This window comes from Mustela erminea, chromosome 3, assembly GCF_009829155.1.
Source record: "Mustela erminea isolate mMusErm1 chromosome 3, mMusErm1.Pri, whole genome shotgun sequence".
Taxonomy (NCBI): domain Eukaryota; kingdom Metazoa; phylum Chordata; class Mammalia; order Carnivora; family Mustelidae; genus Mustela; species Mustela erminea.
The window spans coordinates 14,549,228-14,570,283 of NC_045616.1; the positions used below are offsets into that span (position 1 = coordinate 14,549,228).

The following is a 21,056-nucleotide window of genomic DNA, read 5'->3' on the forward strand; positions in this document are numbered from 1 at the left end:
TGTGTCCTGCTCCTGTTCTGCCCAGCTGGTCCATCAATGCCCCAAAGCCAGGTGCAAGACCTGCTCTGGAACCGGAAGGCAGAGGCTGAGGCCCTGGGGGCACGGGATCTGCCCAGGTTGCCAGGGAGCTCTAGGTGCCACATGGATGCCTGTCCTGAGACCTGTCAACCACAGTTTCTCTGGATTGTTTTTGCCTAATTTAACCAGGTTTTGGTCCTGTTGCTAACAATGAACCTTCATATTCTGTACGTGAGCAGCTCCAACTCCCAAAGAAATCTGCCCATCCTTGAAAGGACGGACAAGCTGGGAAGCCATCCATGTGGGCCGGCAAACCAGTGAGTGCCATGGTCATGCAGTGGCCCTGGTCCCACGGGAAAAGGGAAGGGTGGAAGGCCTCCCCAGAGGCCGTGTGGGAGCTGGTGCAGGGCCACCCCATGTACCTTCCTCCGGGAAATGGAGAACTCCTTTTCACACTGCTTACAGTGCGTGGCTTCATCATCCTTCAGCCAGGTATGGCCCTGTGGGGGGAAAGACCACAACAGAATTCCATTTTCCAGCTTGGCTCTTGATGGCCCCATAGCCATGTTCTGATTGCCCACCATCAGGGTCTTTGGAGGGGCTGGAGCTCTGGTGCTGTAGATCGCATGGGGGGGGGGGTGGGCTGGGAGGCCCTGGTCCACATGCTAAGCCCCCACCCCTCAGCACAATGTGGGGAGGTGGGACCGGAGGCTCTGGAGAGCTTTCTAAAGGACAGGATGGGCCATTTACTCAGCCGGAGAGACTGGGCGCCCAAAGGGGCCAAAGGCCTGATAAGCTTTTCTGGCTCCTTGGCATCTGGTGGCCATGGTGACAGAGTGATCTTAAAAGCTGTGGCACAAAGCCTGACAGCTTATCCCTGTGGTGCTGCTGGCTGTCGCTGTCTGACACATCTGGGCAGGGCAGGGATGGAAAACATGCTGCTCACAGCAGTTCCATTCAAGTTTTCCAGATACAAGGCAGGGGAAGTGAATGCAGCCAAGTTCACGTCCAGGCTGCTGCAAGTGGCTAGGACAGTCTGCTGCAAGTGGCTAGGACAGTCCACCATCCCCGACCGGGCGGGTGCTAGGGTCTCCAATCCAGCGGAGAGCGGACTTCCCTATCGCAGGTGGGCTGTCCCTCCTCTCTGAACTGCCCCCTCCTCTCCTGTTTGCTTCCCCAGCAGGCCAGTCTGGTGCCCGCACCGGGTGACCTAGTCCACACGTTCCTGCTTTCCCTGGGTGGCAGGCATCCTCACGAACGGGCCCCTCACCTGCAGGGAGAGGTCTCATGCTCCCTGCTTAAAAATCCCTGGGTTTCTTCAGCCACTTCTCGCTCCCTTCACTTGGGCACCTGTGACCTAGGCCTACTGTCCCAACTAGGGCCGAGAGGCCGGAATCAGCACCAAGGCTCCTGGCTGGGCCCCGCCGCCGTCAGTGTCACCCGTCCCCGGGTCCCATGGCTCTGAGCAGCATTTTTGGATGCCTCTGGGGCACAACCTTCCCTGACTCCGGAGAACCTGGGCACCCAGGGCATTAGCGTGAGCTCTCTAAGCCGGGGGCAGGGGTTCTGAGGCTGACAGGGTTAATAGTCCAGTACCTTTAGCGCCTTGTTCACTTCTTTGATGTCTTCCATCTTGAGCTTTGACCTTATCAAAAAAAAAAAAAGATAAAGATGATTTATGGCTGTGAGAGGCTCTCGAAATCGGCAAGCCCACTGCCACTGCCTGACTAGCTGGCTTGGGGAGGGTGACCGGGAGCAGGACAGAGCAGCCCTGCACAGGAGCTGTTCCAGAACATGCTTTCTGCCTTTTACCATCCCAGAGTCACCTCATCATGTTGGCTCACGTCTGCTGTGCTCTGAGGTGGAGCCTGTGGACCAAACAGGGTCCCAAGACAGACTGTTGAGCCTGCAAGGTTTAAAAAGACTTTGAAGTAGTTACAACCATTTACAAATTGGAAGGGATGCCTGGGTGGCTTTGTTAGGTGTCTGCCTTCGGCTTAGGTCGTGATCCCGAGGTCCTGGGATGGAGCCCCGTGTCAGGCTCCCTGCTCCGTGGAGAGTCTGCTTCTCCCTCTCCCTCTGCCGATCCCTCTGCTTGTGTTTCCTTCTTGCTGTCAAATAGGTAAATAAAATCTTTAAATATTAGGAGTAATTTCCTAAAAATCAGGTTCCTGGCTTCTCTGGGCCACCATTCCTGTGTGGGGCATGTGCCCAAAGGGGCCGCGGGGGCTCCCCTACAGCAGGCACCCGAATCTGCAGGGCTCCCCCCACCCCTTCTGGACTGCGTGCTCCTTCTAGAACAGTCCTGCTCTGACAACAGGCTCACTTGTTCTTGCTCCATTCTTGTTAGGGGAAGAACTTACTTGTCCACCTAGAACACAGGCCCGAGCATGGTCTACACTGGTGGAATTAAACCAGAGAAAATGAAAACTTTATGTATTTGCAGTCTGGGTGATGTCAGCCTAAACTGTCACTGGATCAACCGAAGGGTCAAAGTGGCAGGGGTCTGAGACACAGATGAGATTTCCAGGTGAGGACTGGGAAACTGAGCATGGGGGCCTTTGGTCCACCCCAAGCAGCTCAGAGACAGGCCTGTGGCCTGACAGGACTAGGAGCTGCCCGGGGGGAGACACTGGAGGACCCCAGGTCGAGATGGCAGCCTGAATGTGCAGGCAGGTACCTGGAGAAGAAAACCTGGGAATCTGGATGCTGCCCAGAGAGAGAAACTGGGCAGCTGCGTCTAGCTGGTGGAGGGATCTGAGGAGAGCCCTGTCCTTCTGTCACCTGGTGTTGGCTTGCAAGATCGAGAGAAGAGAGCAGGAGGCAGGGAGGACGCACCAAGAAAGCTCGTTGGGGATCCCCGCCCACGTCACAGTCCTCAACACAAGCCCAGCCCAGTCTGACTGATATGCATGCTGCTACATTGTGTTTCTAGCCACTTCTCTGTTGGTCCCCGTGTCTGGACCTCTTCTGGTCACAGGCCCCACGGGACCCCCATCTCCCTAGTCACTGTGTTTGGGGCAGAAGCCAGAACAGACTCTGCTAGGGGCCAGCCACCAGTGAGGGGGCAGCAGACAAGATGGCAGAGGAGGAGGGAGAGACTGAGTCCCGACAGCTTTTTTTGCCTTGAGACAGTCTGAGTTGGATCTCTGTCCCTCTGCAACTAGGACTCCTGACTCCTAAGGAGAATAAAGCTCTCCAGTGGCTCTGAAAACACAAGCATCAAACAAATGAGCAAATTCTACAATCTGCAGTGTGACCTATCGGACTGGCCAGAGCAACCTGGCAGGACGGGAACCCCGGGGAGGGCTATCAGGTCAAAGTAGAGACAAGGACCGAGGTCTGTGCTCCTTCAGTAGCACCCAGCAGGACAGACAGACAGATGCTGGTAGGCACAAATATCCAGAAGGGGAGGTGGTGACTACTTCCACTACAGCAGGTGGAAGCCCCCTCGTCTGACTGTGGGCTCAGCGAGCACCCTGCTGCCGTCCCCCTGACTCGCCTAGGTCCTAGAGGCTGATCTAGTGAACAGGAAGGCTCACTAGAAGGGACTTCCTAATTCATTAGTTCAACTGGCACTGTGTCTCCAAAGCCTCACTTCCCGGGGGGTGGCCCTTGAACACTTGGCCGGCCTCCTGCCTGACCACAACCCCCCACCACCCTGGAACAGCAGAACTTGGTTTGGGCAGGTTGATGTGATTCTGGCCAGGGGCCAGGTCCCGTGGTCATGACGCAGGTGGCAGGGGAGGGGGGCGGGCTTCTTACTGGCTGAGGTGCAGGCCCATTTCCTGGAGGGCTTGTTCCTGCTCCTCGCAAACCTTCTGCAACTCCACCTTCTCGTCCTGGAGATCCCGCAGCTCCTAAAATCAACCAACCAGAGGCCTGACACACTCATGTAATTGTAGCAACAAGCAGGTCAGAATGTTTTTCAAGAGCAAAAAGCAGTTTTTGTTGTGTTAATCTCATTCAAGCCAGGGTTATTTCATGGATTACTTCTCACTAGCATGTTTCTCCAGAATGGGCACCTGCAGAAGGGACAGTGACATGGGACAGGAGAACAGCTATGTGCAAAGCAGTCACCTGCACAGGACGACGAAACCCCTGCCCATCTGAGTTGCTATTAAAAGGCTGTGTAAACAGAGAACAGCTTCAGAACACACACAGAAGAGCCTTATGCAGAAGTGGGGGACACCTGCACAGTGAAGGCTCATTTGAATAAACGTTTTGGAAAGGACTGGTTGAAACTTCTTGAGAATGAATGAACGAGGCTGATGAAGGCCAGGATGTGGGAGCTCATGCACTGAGACCAGGAGCGTGTGTGGGAAGTGAAGCTCGCATGCTGATAAACACTGTAATCTGGGGCCAATGACCCTTGAGAACACAAGCTGGCAAGGGCCCTGACAAAGACCCAGGACAGCGATTTGGGGTTCAGGGCGGATGACGGGTAGCAACAGGGCTTAGGCCTGAGTGGTGGGCGCATCTCTCCCAACTGCCCCCTAAGCCTTCTGCCCCAGAGCCTGGAGACACAAGAGCACAAGGGCACCCTGACCATGTCACATGTGTTGTTTCTCGTGTGTACTTCAGAGCGGAGGCGGGGTGGGGGGTGTGTGTACAATTCAATTTGTTGACCAAAGTGGAATTTTGAAGTGGAATAAAGAAGGCAAGATGCAGAGCTTTCTAGAATTCCTCTTCTGCCCTCCATTTTTCCTCCCCTCTCATAGACTGAGAGCTCTTGAGGAATGTCTCCCCTCCCCAGTGGTCTCCACCCCTGGCCCACTGGGCTCTCCCGGGAGGGGCTATTAGACATGTTCCCACACATCTAATCATGTGGATCAAAGGCTCTTTGTGCACCCATTCAGACCACGCAGCAGTACCCACCACCATGTTCAACACAATGTAATCTCCAGCCTCCACAGGTGTGTGGATGGTGTGCCGGTCCTACCGGGAGAAGCTGCGGAGGCCAGACACACCCGGGGCAGCCCAGGCCTTAGCTGGCTCCCACCAGCACTGTGGGCACCTCCTGCCTTCAGGGGAGACCTTGCAGCCTGCCTGGGTTCCCCGGGAGGCCTAGTTCTGTGAGAAGACCAAGATCCCACTCTGGGTCCCCAACCCCCTTGCACTCTTTGAAGCTTTGCCACTGGTTCCAGGCCTCGCCTTCCCCAGAGGACTGAGGTGACTCCAGGGAGAGACAAGACTCGGGTCTCGTCTAGGGGAGAGGTAGGCTTTTGGTTTACTTGGCTTCCCAGGGGTGGCCCAGGACCAGGACTGGATGGCTCTGGGGAACCAGGATACCTGACCCTGGGCAGAGTGGCCAAGCCACTCTGAGGGAAGGTGTGGACTGGCACTCGGAAAGCGCTCGTGCTTACCGCTCCCCTCTTGTGAGCCCCCCCCCCCCACCCCCAGGAGCTGGTGGACTGTCCTAAAATGAACTGGCTCCGCCAGCTTCCTTCTGAGTTCCAGAGCAGATCCAAATCCCTTTGCATGTCTTCGGGGGTCCGCGATCAGTCTGCCCACCTGCGGCGGCAGCTCCCAATGCCTTCCTCCTGTGTCTGCCACGACTCAGCCTCACAGCCCTGCTCTTTGCTCCTTCACCGTGACAGACCCTCATGCTTCCTGCAGTCTGCCTGAGCCGTCCGTTGCTCGCCTCTCCGCACAGCTGGAGAGCTGGTCCCTCGACTCAGTCTCCCTGGCATGGTTCCCGGGCCACTGCCGCCACTGCGGGGTGTCTCCCTGTTTTATTCTCCCCATTGCACTGCTCCCTGAGTGGTTGGTGTGCACACACCATCTGCCTCAAGCAGAGGCCCACAGGGTGGCTTTGGCTGTGCTGAGGGGCCTCCATGTGGCCCGGGGCTCCTGGAGACGCCAGCAGCTCTTTCCCTCTCCCGACAGCTGCCTTACCTTTTTTAATCCTTCCACTTGCTGTAGTTCTGCTCGGAGTAGAGAAGAAGTGTCTTTCTCCTGCTGTAATTCTCGCTGAAGAGCCTGTCTCTGTTCTTTTTCTGATTTCAACTCTTTCTCTAGACTCGAGCTGTTTTCCCAAAATGAACTCGAGTTAGTCTTAGTGGGAGAGGTGTGTGGAAAATGCACAATGTCCAACCCAGTTCTCTGCCCGGGAAATGGGGCATTGACAGGAATCAGAAGTGCCACACATGCACCTAAACCTGTCACGGGAGCAGGGAACCCACACACCCTCTCTGGCAGGGCCACCTGCCCCTCCAGAGGGAAGACCAGGACCCCATCAGGGGGAGCAGTGGGCGTGCACTCGACAGCACGTGAGCAGACAAAGGAGAAGGGTCTCAAAACACTAGGTCCACAGCAGGGGGATCCTCTACCAAGGTGGAGACCTGAGGGGAGAGACTGCAAAATGTCTTCTACTTTTTCCAACGCAGGGGCGGCTCCCACTGGAAGGCCGGGAGTGGGGGCAGGAGAAAGCTCCCGCACTCCTCTCACCAGCTGAGTGGCCCTGGGACATTCCCGAACCCCCTGAACCAGCACTCTCACTTAAAAAAGGGGGACACAGGCATTTCTCTTCACAGGGCCTGACACACCCCCTGATTCCAGCCTCTGTAGGGGTAAGCTCAGGAGGGACCAGGCCTGTGCCCAAAAGGGAGCTGCCCCCTCCGCTCCCCCAGGCCCGGCCCCACCTACCACTGCTCATGCAGCTGGGAGAGCTGCTGCTGCAGCGTACACGTCCGGCTGCCCAGCTCCTGCTGCAGCTTGTGGCTCCGCTCCTCCGCCCCGCGACGCGCCCTCTCTGAGAGCTGTAACCTGCACCCCAAGAACCAGGTCTGCGTGAGAAAGGAGCTACCCTCGAGGCTGAGGACAGCACACATTCTTGTGGCTGGGGTTTGAAATACACACACAGTAAAACTGTTCCGAGTTTTTAGCGCACGGAGAGACTCGTGTAACCACCGCAGTGGTCAGGAGCGATCTGGGGACAACGGGGACAACAGCGCCAACAGCGCCGTTAGCAGGAAAGCTCCCTAGTGCTGCCCTCTGGAGTCACCCCTAAACCCTGGCAACCACTGTGATGCTCTCTGATACCATGGCTTTGTCTGTTCAAGAACGTCCTAGAAATGGAATTATGCCTCATACAACCTCTTGAGCCTGGCTTCTTTCGCTCAGCACGGTCTCTGAGGTCACTCCAGGTTTGTGTTGGTGGCTCATTCCTTCGGATGGCTGAGTTCTACTCCATGGTATACGGTGCCAGGTTGTTCTTCCTTCAGCGATGAAAGACATCCAATTCGCTTCTAGTTTTGGTAATTCAATGAAAAGACCTGATCTAAACCTCTGTGTGAACATCAGCCTTCACTCTTCTCAGGCACACACCCAGGAGAGGGGCTGTGGGGTCCTCTGGTAAGGGGATGTCTAGCTTTAAGAGACTGTTCTCCCGGGTGGCTGTACCATTTGGTAGTCCCGTCGGTACTGCAGGGGTGTTCTGGTCACTCTGGAGTCCCATCGGCATTCAGTGCTGTCGCTGAAGAGATACTTAGCTGTTCTAATAGGTGCACAGCAGCACCCACCGTGACTGTAACACACACGTCCCCTGGCGGGGGATACTGAACGTTTTTGTGTGCTGGTTTGCCATCCGTATGTCCTTTTTGGGGAGGTGTCTGTTCAAGCCTTTTGTCCACTTTTAAACTGGATTGTTTGTTGAGTTCTGAGAGCTCTTTATACCTTCTGGATACAAGTACTTTGTCAGATATGTCATCTGCAAAAGTTTTCTCCCAAACTGTAATAGGTCTTTTTATTCTCTTAACCATGTCTTTCACAGAACAAAGGTTTCACATTTTGATAAAGTCCAATTTATCAAAATTTTCTCCCATGGACCCTAGGCTTTCATGTCATGTCTAAGATCTCTTTGACTAACCCAAGGCCACAAACATTTTCTCCGACATTTTCTTCTAAAAGTTCGAAATTTTAAATTTTCCATTTAGACCTATGATGCATTTCCAGTTAATTTTTGTATAAGGCATGAGGTATAGAATGAGATTCATATTTTTTTGCTTATGAATGTCTGACTGTTCCAACATCATTTATTAAAAAGACTTTCCTTGCTCTGCTGAACTGCCTTTGCACCTTTTTAAGAAAATCAGTTGCCATATTCATGTGAGTCTGTTTTCAGACTCTTGTGATCCACTACTGACTGATGTGGAAATGTGACTGTGATAAGGACCTCACTGTATTGGTATGATCCCACCTACAATATGATACAGGAACCCAAAATTTATTACGGGAATACACACTTAGCGCTGGGAATCGGCCCCTTTCAGCAAGACTAGGATCCCAAAGGACCATCACCCCAAGCTGTCTGTACTTCTGAGAGAGGTTCCAGGTCCAGAGAATATCCCTACCTTCTAGGGAGTATCTGTCAGGGGGACTGATTACCTTTCTTCCATCTGTTTCATGCTGGACATAACTTGGTTGTTTTTTTCTTCGAAAGATGTGATGGCTTCATCCTTCTGCTGTAAACAGCTCTCTGCACTCTGCCAAGGTAAGGAAAAGGGGTCACACTCTGCCACTCCCTCACCGCCTTACCTGCTCAGGATTATGAGCAGGTGTGATTTCACCCTGTACTTTCACAGCACTTTTAGGAGTATTTCATTAGTTGCTGCTCTTCCCCACAGCCCTGGAAGACAAACTGGGTTAAGTGCCCAGTTTTATCAACAGAAAGAAAGGAGCAGAAGGAAGTAGTGAGCTCTCCTCTATGAAAGGTCCATGTTCCTTTTTTTTTTTTTTTTTAAAGATTTTATTTATTTATTTGACAAAGAGAAATCACAAGTAGATGGAGAGGCAGGCAGAGAGAGATAGAGGGAAGCAGGCTCCCTGCTAAGCAGAGAGCCCGATGCGGAACTCGATCCCAGGACTCTGAGATCATGACCTGAGCCGAAGGCAGTGGCTTAACCCACTGAGCCACGCAGGCACCCTTTTTTTTTTTTTAAAGATTTTATTTATTTGACACAGAGAGGTAGAGATCATAAGTAGGCAGAGAGGCAGGCGGGGGATGGGGGAAGCAAGCTCCCTGCTGAGCAGAGAGCCCGACACAGGGCTCAATCCTAGGACCCTGGGATCATGACCTGAGCCGAAGGCAGAGGCTTAACCCACTGAGCACCCAGATGCCCCTCTGAGTTCCTTTTCAAAAAGGAACTTCAGAGTGGGATCTGACAGCGTCACTGAGCTGTTCCCACATGCCCAGCGCACATGTGAGTTCTCCAGCCGTGGCAGGGGTCGCTAGCCCCCCTTCTCTAGGCAAAGGGAGGGTCAGAGAAAACGCCGGGTGGGGAGACTGGCGCACATGCTGGGGCAGCACGTTCACACCTGCGACAATGTGACTTCTGAATCCAGGTTTTAAGCCCTGCAGGTACTGAGGGACCAGGCAGGGCAAAAAGCACCATGTTCCTGTGTGACTACAAGAGACTCTTTTAAAAGAAAAGAGTACAGAAAGGCTAAAGACAGAAGGAAATCCTAATAAATTCCCAAGAAAACGTATTCTTGGACAGTAACGTGATACAATTAGACATTAACAACGAAAGAATGACTAAAAACAACTCGTATCTTGTTAACAAAACTAAATGGCATATCACTAAAGCTATTAAGCTAAAAACATAAACTAAAGGAAGGATTATGAAATACTCAGAAGTAAAAGCTAATGAAAACACTATGCAATACTGTATGGTACTGAAGACGCACGTAAGGTGTGTCTTAACTTTCTACACCACTAAGAAAGAAAAACCTGTTACCTGGAACATGTCAGGCATTGACTGTGAGGTGTACCTAGATTTTAGAGATGCGAAGATGTGAAAAATGTGCTTCTTAGATGATATTTTTGTTAGAATTTGAGGACGACATCTAAATTAGCATCTGTAGGTAATTTTTAACTTTAAGTAGCATTTCTGTTATTTATTTTTATTTTTATTTTATTTATTTTTTTTTAATTTTTATTTTTTTTATTTATTTTATTTTATTTTTATTTATTTTTTTAAAAGATTTTATTTATTTATTTCACAGACAGAGATCACAAGTAGGCAGAGAGGCAGGCAGAGAGAGAGAGAGAGAGAGAGGGAAGCAGGCTTCCTGCGGAGCAGAGAGCCCGATGCGGGGCTCGATCCCAGGACCCTGAGATCATGACCCGAGCCAAAGGCAGCAGCCCAAACCACTGAGCCACCCAGGCGCCCCTTATTTTTATTTTTTAAGTAAACTCTTCCCCCTGGCATGACCCTGAGATCAGGAGTCACATGTTCTACTGAGCCTGCCAGGCATCCCCAAATGACATTTTTTATTTTTAGGGGGGAAGCTAACACAGATGAGCTAAGCATGCATTTCAACAGCCAGAAAGGAACTAGAGAGAAAACCCAAAGAAGGCTCTCCTGGGTGGCTCAGTGGCTGAGCATCTGCCTTCGGCTCAGGTCATGATCCCGGGGTCCTGGGATGGAGTCCTGCTTTGGGCTTCTGGCTCAGCAGGGAGCCTGCTTGTCCCTCTCGCACTCCCCCTGCTTGTGTTCCTTCTCTCACTATATCTCTATCAAATAAATAAATAAAATCTTAAAAAAAAGAAAACCCGGGCGCCTGGGTGGCTCAGTGGTTAAGCCGCTGCCTTCGGCTAAGGTCATGATCTCAGGGTCCTGGGATCGAGTCCCGCATCGGGCTCTCTGCTCGGCAGGAAGCCTGCTTCCTCCTCTCTCTCTCTCTGCCTGCCTCTCTGCCTACTTGTGATTTCTCTCTGTCAAATAAATAAATAAAATCTTTAAAAAAAAAAAAAAAAAAAAGAAAACCCAAAGAAATCAGAAAGAATATAATAAAAGGAATGCTGGAAATCAACAGAAGACATGGATCAACAGTGCAGAGTATTAGGGAAAAAAGGTGGTTCTCTTAATTACTAGAGAAGACACACTTCCGGCAAGAATAAAGATAACAAAATGCAAGTAAGGAAACCTTGCACGAAAGAGTTTTAAAAACATTGTAAAAGAACATTATCAACAACCATGAGCTAAAACATTTGAGAACCTAAACAAGATGCATTTTGGGAAAAATACACCAAATTCTCCTGAGAAGAGAGAGAATGCACAAGTAGGTCAGTGAGCATTTAATAACCAGAAATGCTCATCAAAGACTCCCTGCTCCCAAAGCCTCAGACCCCAGTGAATCCTATAACATTGGTGGGTTCTCCAAACTTTTTGAGACTAAACCCTTGCTACCTTGTATGAATTACTCCACAGAAAGAGAGCTTTGAGACAGCATGAAAGCTCACAGTGCCAGCCCACCCTTGATTCTGAAGGCAAATAAGGTTAGTAAGAGGAAAGGTAACTAGAAGTCCATCTCAAATATAAACTAATGTATTCTAGGGCGCCTGGGTGGCTCAGTGGGTTAAGCCGCTGCCTTCGGCTCAGGTCATGATCTCAGGGTCCTGGGATCGAGTCCCGCATCGGGCTCTCTGCTCAGCAGGGAGCCTGCTTCCTCCTCTCTCTCTCTGCCTGCCTCTCTGCCTACTTGTGATCTCTCTCTGTCAAATAAATAAATAAAAATCTTTAAAAAATAAATAAATAAATAAATAAATAAACTAATGTATTCTATAAAATATTAGCTAATAGCATCAAGAGTATATTTAAATATGTCGTAATCAAGTAGGATTCCAGGAATGTTAATCAATATAAACTACAATACAAATATAAGGAAAAAGAAAAAAAGAATATGATTATCAAAGTAGATACAGTGGGGCACCTGGGTGGCTCAGTCAGTTAAGCATCTGCCTTCGGCTTGGGTCATGATTCCAGGGTCTTGCAATCCAGCCCTGCATCGGGCTCCCTGCTCAGTAGGAGTCTGCTTCCCTCTCCCTCTGCCATTCCCCCTGCTTGTGCTCTTTGTCTCAAATAAATAAATAAAATCTTAAAAACAACAACAAAATAGATACAATATAGGGGAAAAAAAGCATTTAATAAATTCAACACTCATTCATGATAAAATTTCTAAGCAAACAAGAAACAGAAGTTATGTTCCTTAACTCGCTGAGGATCACATAGCAAACATGGAGCAAGCACACAGCAAATGGAGAAACTTAGATGCAATTCTTTGAAGAGCAGGACCACAAGTTTGGTCACTGTTTCTGCCACTGTGTAATGTAGTCTTAGAAAGCCTGGCCAATGCGCTAAGGAACAAAAATTGAGCGTAAAGAGATTAAACTCTATTTTCCAATGATGTGATCAATTATACCTAAAGGCAGCAGGATCAAGTGAGGAACTGTCAGCCCCAGTGGTGTGCAAGGCAGCTAACAGAAGATCAGGCCTGCAAACACACAAGCTCTTTTCTATACCAGTCATACCTAACCAGATGATGAAGCCAAAATAAGGCACTGGTCACATGAGCAAGAAGGACTACTACACAGGAACTCACCTGGAGAAAATGTAAGACTCTTACCCAGTAAAAAGGACAAAAAAGAGAAAAAGGAATTATTTGACTAAACGAAGATCCACCCCATTCTCTTGGAAGGAATGACTTTATATGCTATAGAGGTAAACTTTTTCTCAAGTTAACCTATAAATCCAATGTAACCCCCATTTAGGAAATCCATTTGTGTTTTGTTTTGTTTTAATAAATTTAGCCTGGGACCTCCCACCCAGATCCCAGCCTCTGCTCCTGTCTGGCCTTTCCCCGCTGCTCATATTGCCCCTGTCTGGGGCCTGATCCCAGCTTGGTCCAGCTGGGTTTTTATTTTTAATTTTATTTTTTTTAAAAAAAGATTATTTATTTGACAGACAGAGATCACAAGCAGGCAGAGAGGCAGGTGGGGGAGAAGCAGGCTCCCTGCTGAGCAGAGAGCCCGATGGAGAGTCAATCCCAGGACCCTGGGATCATGAACTGAGCCAAAGGCAGAGGCTTTAACCTACTGAGCCACCCAGGCGCCCGTTTATTTTTAATTTTTATTAAAACTTTTATTTTAGGGGCACCTGGGTGGCTCAGTGGGTTAAAGCCTCTGCCTTCGGCTCAGGTCATGATCCCGGGGTCCGGGGATCGAGCCCCGCATCGGGCTCTCTGCTCAGCAGGGAGCCTGCTTCCTTTCCTCTCTCTCTGCCTCTCTGCCTCCCTGTGATTTCTGTCAGTCAAAATAAATAAAATCTTAAAAAAAAAAAAAAAAAACTTTTATTTTAGAGAGAGTGAGAGAAAGTGTGTGCCAGCCAGTGGGGGAGGGGCAGAGGGAGAGAGAGAGAATCCGAAGCAGACTCCCTGCCAAGCATGTGACTTGATCCCCGTGACCCTGAAATCACGACCTGAGCCAAAATCAAGTCAGATGCTCAACCAACTCAACCACCCAGGCTCCCCTCAGCTTGATTTCTAAAAGGAACCTTATGAACTGTTCTAAAATTTTCAACAAGAATAAAGGTTTATAAACAGATAAGTCGATCTTAAAAAGAGGGGACAAAACAGGGGGCAAGGAGGGCAGGCTTGACCTCCGTAATGGGTTGAGTTCCATCCCTCCCAAATCCGAATGTGGAAGGCCTAGCCCTGAGTACCATGCAGTGTGACTGTATTTGGGAAGTGGGCCGCTGCAGACATAATTACTTAAGATGAGGTTAGGGTGGGCCCTTAATACAGTATCACTTGTGTCCTTATGAGAAGAGGAAATGTGGACACTGTCATGCACACGGGGAGCACAGCAAGTGAAGGATTGCCAGCGGTGGCCAGCAACCACTGGGAGCTAGGAGACAGACATGCTACCATCTTCCCCACAACCCTGTGCTGACACCCAGCTGCAGTCGCCTGGCCTCCAGACTTCGAGACAATGAAGCTCTGGCAAGCCACTCAGTCTGTGGTACTTTGTTATAGTTAACTAATAGACTAGACATAAAACACACTACAAAGCTATTGTGATTAGATAACTTAAATAGACGCAGAGAACAGACCTCAGACACAGGTCCACCTTACGGACAAACGATCTAGGATCAAAGTGGCACCACATACGAGGGTAAGAAGAGTGGACTAGTTTTGAAGTGGTGAACTAGATGGAGAAAGCCACACCTAGATCCATTGGTAAGGCTGTAAAATAAATTTAACTCTAGACATGGAAATCCTGTGTCAGGTTTATAAAACTAGCGTAGAATGTCTTTGCCACCTAAGCTTGAGAAAGGGCTTCTTAAAATCCCCAAACCACAGCCCATAATCTGAAAAGTCAGCACATATGACTACACCAAAAATAAGGACTTAAGGATTCCAGAGAAAAGGGACACCTGGGTGGCTCAGTTGGTTAAGCATCTGCCTTTGGCTCAGGTCATGATCCCAGGGTCCTGGGATGAGTCCTGCATTGGGCTCCTTGCTCAGCGGGGATCCTGCTTCCCTTTCTGCCTGCTACTCTGCCTGCCTGTGTTCTCTTTCTGACAAATAAATAAATAAAATCTTAAAAAAAAAAAAAAAAAGGATTCCAGAGAAGAGAGGAGATCTACCATAGGTGAACCAATAAGGGCCCAGTATTCATGGTATACATGTAATTACTGTTATCTCACAAGGACAAGGCAAGACAAAGAGAGGGTCTAAGATGGTGACATTGGAAGAACCTGAACTCTCCTCCTCCACAGACATACCAAACCCACATTTGCACCTGCAGTGACTCTCCCCTAAGAACTGAGGGCAGTCTCCACCCCAGCAGAGGGACCACCCAGAGAGGGATAGGAGAGGTGGAGAGACAGTGAGGATGGGAACCCACCGGGGCTGCTGCATGTGCACAGGATGGGATGGCACTGTGGGGCCTGTGTGCAGATGTGTCTGCCCTGGGGCATGGGAAGAAGCTGTAGTTTAAAACGGCAACTAGACTGTGGGTGAACTAAACCGAGTGCATTTGCCAGGCGTGGGGGTAGTTGCTGGAATGTTTGCCTGGTAGGGAGGTGCTGGTGATGACCACTGTTGATGGACCCCCTCCACCTTGACAGCACAGACAGGAGCACGGTCTGGCCATTCTAGCCGGCCTGACACCTCAGTGAACCTCAGTTCCCTAGCTTTCATCAACCCCAGGCATTCCCTTGAGGCAGCCCTCCCATCTGAGTCCACGCAAGCTCCAGCTGTCCCACCAAGGTGGACCCAGTGCACCACACACTGGGAAACCCTGGATGGTGCCTACTACAGCTCCAGCTGTCTTGCCCACACAGCATGGGTGCAGAGCACCTTGGGACACTCCAGGCCCACACCTGCTTCAGCTCTACACAACCTGCCAGGACACCCGCTGCCCACCCCAAGTCTGTGCCCACTTCAGGTATCCCACCAGGCCCTCTACCACATGTGGAGCACCTTGGGAGCCCCGGCCTATACCCACATAAGTTGCAGCCATCCCACCAGGGCTTCCACTATGCAGAACACCCTGGGACCCACTAGCCTGCACCCCCTTCTCCAGCTGTTCTGCCAGGAACCCTCTGCTTTATGGAATACCTTGGGACCCCCTGGCCCCTGTCTCCCTCAGCTCCAGACTCCCATGAAGTGCCCTGGGAACCCCAGCATGTGCCTGCTACAGCTCCAGCTGAAGACACCAGGCATATGCAGACTACAGAGGGCACAGTCCTACACAGGCTACTCACTCCTTTAAGACTGGGAGAGGTAGCTGCTCTGCCTAATACACAGAAACAAGCACAGAAAGTCAAGCAAAATGAGGAAACAAAGGAATATATTCCAAATGAAAGAATAAGACAAAATTTATAGAAAGAACTAAATGAAATGAAGGTAAGTGATCCTCCTGAGAAAGAGTTCAAAGTCATGGTCATAAAGATGTTCACTGGACTTGACAAACGAGTGGATGAACTCAGTAAGAACTTCAACAAAGAGAAATTATAGAAAAGAATAAGAGTTGAAGAACATAAGAACTGAAATAAAAAATACACTAGAGAGAGGAAACAGCAGATTAAAGGATGCAGAAGGTCTGGATCAGAGATCTGGAAGACAGATGGAAAATGGAAAGCACCCAAGCTCATTAGCAAAAAGAAAAAAGAATCCCCCCCACAAAAAAAATTTTAAAAAAGAGGTTAGGTCAAGGAACATTTGGGACAGCATCAAGCATCCTAACATCCACAGTGTAGATATCCCAGAGGGAAAAGAGGGAGAGAAGGGGGCAGAAAACCTGATCTGAAGAAATAACAGCTGAAAACTTTCCTAACCTAACTTGGGGGAAGGAAGAGAGCCCCAAACAAGCTCAAGCAATAGAGGTCCACACCATGATGCATCATAGTTAAAATGGCAAAGATGACAGAGAGCTATCTTAAAAGCAGCAAAAGAAAGGCAAATAGTTACATACAAGGGAAACCACATGAGGCCACCAGTGGATTTTTCAGCAGAAACTGCAGGCCAGAAGGGAGTGGCAGGATGCATCCAAAGCACTGAAAGGCAGAATCCTATACCAAGAGTACTCTATCTGGCGTGAGAGAGAAGGAGTCTTCCAGACAAACTGAAGTGAAAGGAGTTCATCATCCCTAAACCAGTCTCACAAGAAACCAGTCTCACAAGAAATATTCTTTAGTGGAAAAGAAGAGGCCATAACTACACTAAGACAATTATGAAATGGAAATACTTTACTGGCAAAAGCAAACATAAAATAAAGGTAGGAGATCAATTACTTATAATGCTAGTAAAAAGAGTAAAAGACAAAACAGTACAATTATATTAAAAAGCAGTTAAGGAATACACAAAATAAAAAGATATAAAATATTACATCATATATAAAAAAAGGAGTAAAAATGTAGTACCTTTATTTATATATTTATTTTTAAAGATTTTGTTTATTTCTTTGACACAGAGAGAGAAAGAGCACAAGCAGGGAGAGAGGCGGAGGAAGAGGGAGATGCAGGCTCCCCACTAAGCAGGAAGCCCAATGTGGGGCTCAATCCTAGGACCCAGGGATCATGACCCGAGCCAAAGGCAGATGCTGAGCCAACTGAGTCGTCCAGGTGCCCCAAAATATAGTGCTTTTACAATGTGTTCAAATTTAACAGACCACCAACGTAATATAAACTGTTATATACTCAGAATGTTATACATGAATCTCATGGTAACCACAAATCAAAAACCTACAAGAGATATACATACAGAAAGTAAAAAGAAAGGAACCTAAGCACAACACTACAGAAAGCCATCAATCACAAGGGAAGAGAGCAGGAGAAGGAACAGAGAAGAACTATAAAACAACCAGACAACGAACAAAAAGGCAGTAAGTACACATACCTGTCAATAATTTTATTTTTCATTTTATTTATTTATTTATTTAAGATTTTACTTATTTGAGAGAGAAACAGAGTGCACGTGCATGAGCAGAATGAGGAGTGACGGGCAGGGGGAGAAGCAGATTCCATACTAGCAGGGATGCCTGACATGGGGCTTGATCTCAGGATCCTGGGATCATGACCTGAGCTGAGGCAGGTGCTTTACCAACTGAGTCAGCCACGCACCCCTTTATTTATTAAGTTTTATTTGTTTGAGAGAGAGGGAGCATGTGTGCATGTATGTGTGTGCAAACGTGCAAACCAGGAGAGGTGGAGGGAGAGACGGAGACTCTCTGCTGAGCAGGGAGAGTGACTTGGGGCTCCATCTCATGACCCTGAGATCATGGCCTGAGCAGAAATCAAGAGTTGGACACAACCAACTGAGCCACCCAAGTGCCCCATCTGTAGTAACTTTTAAATATTTTATTTGAGGGAGAGAGAACATGTGCTTGAGTGCATGCATGCAAGCAGGGGGGAGGAGTGGAGAGGGAGGGAGAGGGAAAGACTCTCCAGCAGACCCATTGCAGGGACTGATCTCATGACCCTGAGATCATGACCTGAACTGAAACCAAGAGCCAGCTGCTCAACTGACTGAACCAGCCAGGCATTCTGTCAGTAGTAACTTTAAATGTTAAATGGCCTAAATGCTCCAATCAAAAGACACAGGGTAGCAGATGGATTAAAAAAACAAAATCCATTTATATGCTGCCTCCAAGAGACTCATTTCAGACCTAAAAACCTACAGACTGAAAGTGAAGGAAGTGAAGGAAGGGGCAGGAAAACACTGCAGGCAAATGGAGGCAAACAAAAAACAAAACAAAACTGGGGTAGCAGTACCTATGTCAGACAAAACAGTATTATATAATGATAAAGGGATCAATCCAGCAAAAAAAGGTAACAATTGTAAATATCTGTGCAACAACACCAGAGCACCTAAATACATATGGCAGCTATTAACAGACATTAAGACAGAAACTGACAATGATACAACAGTAGGAGACTGTAACACCCCACTTACATCCAAGCATAAAATCTATAAGGAAACAGAGGCTTTGAGTGACACAGTGGAGCAGATGGACTTAAGAGATCCACACAGAACATTCCATCCTAAAGCAGAATATGCATTCCCTCCTTGTACACATGGGACGTTTTCCAGGACAGATCACATGTTAGGCCACAAAAGGCATCTCAATAAATTTAAGAAAACTGAAATCTTATCAAGCATCTTTACTCACCACAACAGTATGTAACTTGAAGTCAATTACAAGGGAAAAGAACAACACACACAGAGAAGAAACACAAACATGTGGAAGCTAAACAACATGCTACTAAACAACAAATTCGTCAGCCAAAACGTCGAAGGAGAAATTTTAAAAAGTACCTGGAGACAAATAAAAAGGGAAACACAATGGTCCAAAATCTCTGGGACACAGCAAGCAGTTCTAAGAAAGAAGTTTAGTGATACCTCCCTACAGAAAAGAAAAATCTCAAAGAAACAATCTAACCTTAGACCTAAAGCAGCTAGAAAAAGAAAAGCAAAAGTCCAGAATCAGTTCAAGGAAGGAAGGAAGAGTAGATATAAATGAAATAGACTTAAAAAACAGTAGAAAAGAACACATGGAAACAAGAACTGTTGTTTGAAAAGATAAACAAAACTGATAAACTTTTACTCAGACTCATCAAGAAAAAGAGGACTCTTGGGGCACCTGGGTGGCTCAGTCAGGTTCCCTGCTTGGTGGGGAGGCTGCTTCTCCCTCTCCAGCTCCCCTGTGCTTGTGTTCCCTTCCTGTTATCTCTGTCATAAATAAGTAAAATCTTAAAAAAAAAAAAAAGAGGGGCGCCTGGGTGACTCAGTAGGTTAAGTATCCTCTGCCTTCAGCTCAGGTCATGATCCTGGGGCCCTGGATGGAGCCCTGTGTCTTCGGGAATCTCTGCTCAGCGGGGAGCCTGCTCCGCGCCCCCGCCCCACCTACTTGTGATCTCTATCAAATAAATAAAATCTTTAAAAAAAAAAAAAAAAAAAGAAAGGAAGAAAAAGCAAAAGAGGACTCAAATAAATCTATACAGAAATGAGAGAGGAAAAGTAACAATCGACACCACAGAAATATGAAGGACTATAAGATATGCTATGAAAAATCATATGCTAATACACTGAACAATCTAAAAGAAAAGGGTAAATTCCCCAAATCCTATGATCTTCCAAGACTGAACCAGGAAGAAATAACCAGTTTCTAGTGGTGAAACTAAATTTGTAATAAAAAAAAACTCCCAATGAACAAAAGTCCATGACCACTTGGCTTTACAGGGGAATTCTACCAAATATTTATTTATTTATTCAAAGATCTTTATTTATTTATTTATTTATTTATTTATTTGACAGAGAGAGAGAGAGAGAGAGATCACAAGTAGGCAGAGAGGCAGGCAGAGAGAGAGGAAGGGAAGTGGGCTCCGTTCTGAGCAGAGAGCCCGATGTGGGACTTGATCCCAGGACCCTGAGATCATGACCTGAGCCGAAGGCAGCGGCTTAACCCCACTGAGCCACCCAGGCGCCCTCTACCAAATATTTATTTAAACAGAGTTAATACTTAATCTTCTCAAACTATTCCAAAAAAACAGAAGAGGAAGGAAAACTTTCAAATTCATTCTACGAGGCCAGCAGGACCCTGATACCAAAACCAGAACAAAGGCACTACAGAGAAAACTACAGGTCAACGTCTCCGATGAAGACTGATGCAAGAATCCTCAACAAAATACTGGTGAACTGAATGCAATGATCCAAGAGAAGGATCACTCACCAGAGTCAAATGGGATTTATTCCATGATGCAGAGCTGGCCCAACATCTGCAAATCAATCAACGTGATACAACATATTAACAAGATGAAGGATAAAAACCATATGATCATCTTAATAGATGCAGAAAAATTACTTGACAAAATATAACATCCATTCGTGGTAAGAACTCTCAACAAAGTGGGTTCAGAGGGAATGGACCTCAACATCATAAAGGCCATATATGATAGACGCACAGTTAGCATCAGATGCAATGTGGAAACACTGAGAGCTTTTCCTTCATGATCAGGAACAAGACAAGGATGTCCACTCTCCCCACTTTCATTCAACATAGAGCTGGACATCCTAGCCACAGTAATCAGACAACAAAAAGAAATAAAAGGAATCCAAGTTTGTAAGAAAGAAGTAAAATTTTCACTATTTCCAAATACATGATACTTTAGACAGAAAACCTGAAAGACTTTACCAAAAAAATTTTAAAACAGATAAATTCAGTCAGGTTGCGGATACAAAATTAATATACAGAAGTCTGTTGTATTTCTACACACTAATAACAATGTAGCACAAAAGAAAAATTAAGAAAAAAACCAACCCCATTTATAACTGCATCAAAAATAATAAAATATTGGGGTGCCTGGGTGGCTCAGTGGGTTAAAGCCTCTGCCTTCAGCTCAGGTCATGATCCCAGGGTCCTGGGATCGACCCCCACATCGGGCTCTCTGCTTGGCAGGGAGCCTGCTTCCTCTTTTCTCTCTGCCTGCCTCTCTGCTTATTGTGATTTCTGTCAAATAAATAAATAAAATCCTTAAAAAAAACCCAAAAGCGAACAAACAAAAATCTAAAAATAAATTTTGCCAAGGGGGTGAAAGACCTACCCTGTGAAGACTATCAGGATATGAATGAAAAAAACTGAAGATGACAGAAAGACCATGCTCACAGACTGGAAGAATTAACATGATATTCGTACAAAAACAGATACCTAGACCGATGAAAAAGGATGAGAGCCCAGAAGTAAACCTAAG

The 21,056-nt window shown here is 47.7% G+C and overlaps 1 protein-coding gene across 2 annotated transcripts in view; it reads right to left on the minus strand.

Moving 5' to 3' along the window:
- Positions 1–21,056, minus strand: part of RUFY1 (RUN and FYVE domain containing 1) — a 66,233-nt gene that overhangs the window by 3,898 nt on the left and 41,279 nt on the right. For both annotated transcript variants that reach the window (XM_032335308.1, XM_032335307.1), the window contains exons 12-17: positions 8,407–8,504; positions 6,667–6,786; positions 5,917–6,046; positions 3,784–3,878; positions 1,615–1,663; positions 441–518 (exon numbers count right to left, since the gene is read on the minus strand). In XM_032335308.1, coding sequence (XP_032191199.1) covers positions 441–518; positions 1,615–1,663; positions 3,784–3,878; positions 5,917–6,046; positions 6,667–6,786; positions 8,407–8,504 — 570 coding nt within the window. The remainder of the gene's footprint in view (positions 1–440; positions 519–1,614; positions 1,664–3,783; positions 3,879–5,916; positions 6,047–6,666; positions 6,787–8,406; positions 8,505–21,056) is intronic.